Raw genomic sequence first — 7,005 nt, forward strand, 5'->3', positions numbered from 1 at the left:
AAGCTCCCGGCTGGGGTTAAACCACAACACCACCACAGTACCTTCATATTTTACAGTTGGATGCATTTACTTGAATATTTATGCAAACTAACAAATCTGTAATGAAATCAGTGGTGAGTTATTAAATCATGATGTTTTTCCTTCAAGCGTTGCAAATTACCAAAAATTAAATCATTTAAATATAGTATTATCGGTCCAGGTATCTGCTCTGGCTTTTTCTGGAAACAGTGGGTGTGCTTTAGAACAAATAATGCATCTTCTGAGAGCAGTGTTTTTCAGTTGTAACCGGGATGTACTTTTTGTGGCTGGACTGCTTTAAATGAAACTAATTTAGTTGACTGAAACCCACCTTTACGAAATGGAAATGTTGAAATGTAAGGCAAAGCAGGGTTTAAAATCCCAGTATATTCTCTCTCAGGTAGTCTGATGTTTTGCCAGCATTCTCCGTGCAGTAGAGTAAATCACAGCGGTGGGGAAATGGGCCTAACACAGTTTATAGACTTGTTCTGTTGATTACCTTTTCGTAGTAAAAATACAGGAGCTTGTTAAAATACCAGCCTTAAGCTCCAGTAAGCTGCCAACGTTGGCCTAAATTTGGGCATGTGGATTGCTGAATAACAGTTTATCGTGAAAAGTCAAATAATCTTCACGTAAAACCATGCAAATCTTGTAAGCCAGCTGCATTAGAATGTGTTCTGTACTCCATGTACTAGTACGTGGGAATTTGTAGTAATACGCTTTACTACCTTCGTTGCTTTATGCTGATACTAAGAAAAATCTACCTTTTCTCCATAAAGAATGTTCCTTTTCTCCCCGGAATTGATGCATTGTAATTTCTGTTATGCAGTATTACACAGATGTGGTTGTGACTTCTCCTAGGGCAACAAGTAGTTTCATTCTATATGTTGTTAAATGAAACTTTCTGAATCGTCACCTTTTTATGAATACCAAGAATATTTTATTGAAAACTGGGCACATACAATGAGGGACATAGGATGGTGGAACCCTGTAGTGCTCTAGCTAGGACGGGTCACACACAGCATTAGGCTAGTCTGCCATTTAATCCCGCTAAGAAGCCCGTACTCAGCTTGTGTATTTAAATAAATTTTCAGCAATATACTCTGCTTCTGTGTCCTTGGGATTTTGGCCCAGCACGATTCTGCTCAGCTGATGATAACTCGGATTGTATACTGGATAGAGCCGGGCTCGGTGATAGCAGCCATTGAGCCGGGTTAGAGCAATACATTTATTTTTTTGTAAATGAAAAAGGTGCTTTATGTCTTTCCAAGTGGAGAGCAGGAGGCTTGGAGGCACAGATTTTACTGTTGCTGAATTTGCATTTGCAGCTGCCACTTTTCTGATCCTCCGGCGTGCGTTCACTGTAGCAGCATGGTGATGCTTCGTGTTGGCGTATGTGCATCAAAATTCCAGCGAGGCTATTCAAAGAAAATCCAAACTCTCGCCATAGATCCATAACAAGATGTGTTTCAAAGTCACAACTTGGTAGAAAAAATTATGCACTCTGCTTATATGCTGGTAATTCACCTGATTAATCTTCTCTTCATTTGTATTGAAAAATAATCCAGGATTTTTAAAGGCGTAAATGGAAGTTAGGCATTCAGTTGCTACTGGCTTGGCTTGTCGAGCACACTGCGAAAGACAAGAGGTAGAGCTGAGACACAAGGCATGCTTTTCTGTGGTATTCTGTGGCATCCATGCATGGGCTGAACAGCAGAAAACTGCGACTTCATCACTGACAGGCAAGGGTTACAACATCTAAGTTAGTGGGGGAGAAGGATAAAAGAAATAGTGTGAGAAAGAGGGGATTGAGAATAGCAGAGAACCCGAGGGAAAGAAGAAAAGGGCTGGGTGAGGGGGGAAAAAAGCTGTGTTTAAACCATTTCCTTTCACAAAGCAGCAGCTTGGGGCCCTCCAGCCACTGATGCTCTCGCCACAGTAGGTATCACTCCTATCGCAGGGCACTTACTCACCGTGGGATCCTCCTGCAAGTCCCACTTTCCAACAGAAAGGTACTGTGGGGAATTATATGATGAAACGAGGTTCCTTTTTGCAAGTTGAAATGGGTCAGAAATGGCTGGAGTGCCCAGGAGTGTGCTACAGGGAGCTGGAAGGGTTCACGTGGTTCGGGAGAGCAGTAAGCCGTCAGCGTGGGTATTAGGGAAGAGAGCACCTACACACAGCAAAAGGAAGATGGCAGATTCATGCCTGTTTTATTCTTGTCTTCTTACCACTGCTTTGTCCCAAGGGAAATATATTTTACATGTTATATCTGAGAGTCTGTTACCACAGGAGTTTTTTTTAAAAAAAAAAAAAAAGGTTCCCAGAAAAGTGAAATGTCAAATTAAAGCCCCATGTCGTTACACCGGGGCCCCCACGCAGAGCAGAATCGCATTGCTATGCCTCTCTGCTCTTAAGTCCTGTCCCCGAAGTGTGTTAGCTGGGTTTGCCACTTTGGGTTGTCAGCGGAGAGCACTGGCTCCATTAGTCCCCATCTCAGCTGGCAGCTCATGCTCAGGAGATCCCAGCGAGAAGCAGAAAGTGCTAATGGGGATGAAGTAGAAGTGGTTTGGCAAAGTAATCATAAGGGCTCTGCGGCATCCTCAGCTCTGGCCAGTGGTGCTGCATAACAGGAGGAGCACAAATGGCAAAACCTGAAAGGGAGGAATTGCTGCTCAAAAAAAAAAAGAATAAAAGAAGGGGGGGGGGGGAACCCAAAAAAAAAAAAAAAGAGAGAGGGGGGGGGGGGGAACCCACAAAATAAGAACGGGGACATTTTAGTAGTAGCAGTGACAGCCATCGCAGGTGAGGTAGTCTTGCTCTTTAACAAACAGACAACGAACCCGAATCCTTTATTTAGGCTCCACATCGCTCTTCCCAAGGAGTTTGCCTGGGCAAAGGCTGAACAAAACCTCGCTTTCCTGAATACCAGGTAAATGGGAACAGTATTCAGGTCACGCAGCAGTGAGTGATTCCTTCACTTGCCAAAGAAGAAAGTGCAACACAAATAGAAATTGTAGCTAACGTTGCTGGAGCCTCGTAATTTTACCAGGGTATCAAATACATCCCTTGCCGTTATATTTTGTCATTAACTTCATATTGCAATGAAAAAGATTATGGAAAAATGTCTAGTATTTGTATATTGTTTGATAATTAAATACTGTAAAGATGTGTCAGCTCATTACTAATCATAATTAAAGTAGTTATTTCCATTTTCAGCTCGGACGTGTGTGTAATTAAATGCACCTGGGAAAGAATTGCCTATTTTCTCTAAATAATTAACAGCTATTGTTGCTGTGCTGGGTGCTGGCCTCACACGGGGTCCTGTTGGGTTTGCTATAGCACTGCTAATTCCATCAGCTCCTGCAGGCAGGCCACCACACAGCATCAGCGCTGAGCTGTGGGATCAGCTGGTGCAGAGGGGCTCATCTCTACCCGAGCGAGAAGAGTTCATAAGATGATAAGAGCTGAGGATCTGGCTCATTGATTGAATGCTTGAAGAGGGAAGTAAATAATCACAAGTGGGCAGTAGCTGGAAAGCAGAGCTTGGTCTTAGTGAGCCAAGGAGCTTGCACAAGCAGGCAGGCATGAACAAGGAGAGAGGGAAAAGCTCACGGGGTAGAAGGAGACTTAAATGGCGCAGAGCCTGCTCCAAACGTTCCACACACTTCTGCGCCAACTTTCCACCCACTGTTTTCCTTCAGAGTAGGCTCAGAGGAGAATCAGTTTGGTTGACCGTGAATGGGAACCTCAAGGTAGGACTCGTAGAGCTGACATGGCGAACAGCCTGCCCTTTTCTTTGCAGGCACTTTTAAGTATCTGAAGACTTTTGTCATCCTTTCAAACATCTGAAGGACAATTTAAGCTAAGTCCTTTAGGTTTGTTCCAATTTGGTGACTGGGGAACCAGGAGTAAAGGACTAAGTAGGCTTTAGTTTGGATAGGAAGAAGAAGACGAAGGCAGATTATGAAAATGTTGGAAGAAGTTCCTGCATCTTGGGAAGCTTTTTTGTCTCTCCAGCCATCTTGGGTTTGGCTGGAACTGCCTTCATTTATCTGGAGATGTCTCACTGTGCTTTTCTAATGCGTGATTAAATGAAAGGCAAAGGGTCTAAGGGGACGGTTTTTGATATTGCTTATGTCAGGGTAAAAGACTAGGAGATGTATTAATAAGCCCACACTTTCCAAACGCTTTTAAAAGATTTTTATCTTTAAATCAGTTGCTGAAATGGCACCTTCTGACTGTATGTATGCTTCATACCCAGAGAGTGTATTTAGAGCAGCACCTTTATGGTACAATCTGAGGATTGTCCCAGGACAATTGTTTATACTGTATGCTTCTTTGGCACTTATGTGTAGAAGGATGCCATCCTTAGGATGTGGACATTGGCTATTTCCCTGTGCTTGTCAGTAGAGCCAATGCTCTGTCTGCAACTGCGTTTTTAATTAATCTTGGACTTGAGCAAAGGTAGAGACTGCTAGCATCTCTTGCGTCCAACTGCTCTTCTGAGTTGTGGGTTGGTTTGAGTGATATTTATCAACTGCTTTTGTTTTAACCAGAAAACGATGATTCTGACATAGAGATTCAAGAGGATGAAGGATCTGATAGTGAAGTGGAAGACGGGCAAATCATGAAGCAGCGCACCGCCACAGAAATGCTACTGCAAGGTATCTTAACCTTTCCTTAGTTGCCTTTATTCAGAAGGACGTGCTGGAATTATCTGAGTAATCTTAAATGTAAGAAGACCCTGTTTATCGTTCAAGGACATTGGCGCTGCTCAGTTCTTGTGAGCTGTAAGAGCACAGTGTCTTATGGATTAAACATAGTGCTTTCAGGGGAGCAAATTAAGGAGTATTTACTGAAAAAAGTACCATGTGAGGAGAATCCTTCCTTGGTATTGCCTTGCAGATTCTGAAGCTTTTTATACAAAGCCGTAGAAAAGTAATACTATTTCTCATTGCAAAGCAGTTATTTCCCTTTAGCTGTTGACACTTCGTCTAGTAGAGACTTCTTCAAAAGGAGACCTTTAGCGAGTCCATAAAGCCACCTGCACTGACACAGTCACGGGTGCAACACACCCGAGTTATTTATTTCAGGGAAGGACGTCTGGCTTCTGCCACTGTTTATGTGGAGTGGAACTGCAGCCTCTGGCTGCTGATTCCACTAGAACCCTGGTCAGAAGCAACTCAGAAACGACTGTCTGAGGGTCTGTGTTTCACTTAGGTGGGAAAAGAAATGTTCTGCTTAGTCGATAGTCAAGCAAATTGAAACCAGGAAATCAGGTTAGTTCTCCTTGGCGTTCTTGTTAGCGGTGAGTGATTCTGACCATCAGCAAAAGCCTCTCTGGGATCCGGATGAAGTGCCTGTGTGGGTAATTTCATGTGCCACTACTTCTGCTGGAAGCTGTTACTTAGATAAACTGCAAATACGTGTTTTTTCCGAGTTGAATTCTGCTCTCCCCTCTCTGACTGAGACCAGAGCAAGAAGCTGAAGTTCTCAAGTCAATATAATTCAAGCATTTTTATCCTCAGTTCCTCTGTTTTTCATAAAACTTGAAAATTCTTGAAAAGTGCTGGAAACGCTAATATTTGCTAAGAATTTTTACAATGCATTTTCTCAAGGAAAGGTTTGTATGCAGTTTTTAGACCTTTGGAGTGACTATGTAACTGTCTGTGATGCCTCATCTCAGAGGACAGCATAACCTAGTGATACGGGTACTGGTTGCAGCCAGAGTCAGCTCTTAATATCAGTTTTAGGAGCGAAAAGCTTTATTATAAAAGTTGTAGATTTTGTTGCAAGTAGCATTTTTTCTAGGAAGAGCTTTGTTATCATTAATTACAGTTACTGGAGACTCAGCATTAGCTTGTCAGACTTAAAGCAAGCAGTTCAAATCCCTGGGATGTTTTCTCTGCCATGCTGTTTAGATTGCTTTCTATGCTTTTGTAGGTCTCTTCCTAGTGTTTAGTAAACTACTTCTGGCAGATAATTATGCTCTGACTTTTGCATACTCTGAGCGTGCTGTTTGCTGGCTACACGGTTGCCATCCCAATCTTTACTCTCCTTATCTCTGTGTAAGTTGGAAGCCTCCCTTGAGCTAAGGCTGTCCTCTTTTTGCCTCTCACCTGCTACTGAAGCAGCTCCAGGTATGTTAAATGGCTCCTGAGATGCCTTTCCTACAGGTCCTCCAGAAGGAGTAAGGTTGTATTCCCCCATTCTGACGCACAGCACTTCAGTCCTACAGTGCTCCAGCGTAATCTCTGCTGGCAGAGATGGATACAAACATTGTTAGGCTCTTAAGGGAAGGATTGTTGGCTCACTTTTCTGCTTTGCAAAGGTTACTCATCATCATCTTGAACAAGTCCCCCAGTTGCTCTAGCTGTAGCTACACCGTGAGATTAACAGTGAGCACTCTGTCCGTACTGCTGGCTTTGGTTCAAAATGCCTACACTTCTTCTTTAGGAAAACTCAACCTTGGGATATCTCTGCTTGTGGTGTGTCCTGGTTTCGGCAGGGATAGAGTTAACTTCCTTTCTAGTAGCTGGTACAGTGTTTTGGATTTGGGATGAGAACAATGTTGATAATGCACCGATGTTTTAGTTGTTGCTAGGTAATGCTTACACTAGCCAAGGACTTCTTAGTTTTCCATGCTCTACCGACTGAGCAGGCTGGAGGTGCACAAGAAGCTGGGAGGGGGCACAGCTAGGACAGCTGCCCCAAACTGGCCAAAGGGACATTCCATACCATGGGACGTCATGCTCAGTACATAAACTGGGGAAAGCTGGCCGGGGGGGCCACTGCTCAGGGACTGGCTGGGCATCGGTCGGCGGGTGGTGAGCAATTGTACTGTGCATCACTTGCTTTGTGTATTATTATTATTATCATTTTATTTCAATTATTAAACTGTTTTTATCTCAACCCACAAGTTTTCTCACTTTTACTCTTCCTATTCTCTCCCCCATCCCACCGGGGTGGGGGGAGTGAGCGAGT

The 7,005-nt window shown here is 43.4% G+C and overlaps 1 protein-coding gene across 1 annotated transcript in view; it reads left to right on the plus strand.

The window, feature by feature from the left end:
* The window catches only part of CLUAP1 (clusterin associated protein 1), a 73,261-nt gene that overhangs the window by 54,242 nt on the left and 12,014 nt on the right, over nucleotides 1-7,005 (plus strand). Inside the window, exon 9 of the mRNA XM_009277440.2 lies at nucleotides 4,578-4,685. Within this exon, the coding sequence (XP_009275715.1) occupies nucleotides 4,578-4,685 (108 nt within the window). The remainder of the gene's footprint in view (nucleotides 1-4,577; nucleotides 4,686-7,005) is intronic.

This window comes from Aptenodytes forsteri, unplaced genomic scaffold (assembly GCF_000699145.1).
Source record: "Aptenodytes forsteri isolate BGI_AS27 unplaced genomic scaffold, ASM69914v1 Scaffold26, whole genome shotgun sequence".
NCBI classification, from domain to species: domain Eukaryota; kingdom Metazoa; phylum Chordata; class Aves; order Sphenisciformes; family Spheniscidae; genus Aptenodytes; species Aptenodytes forsteri.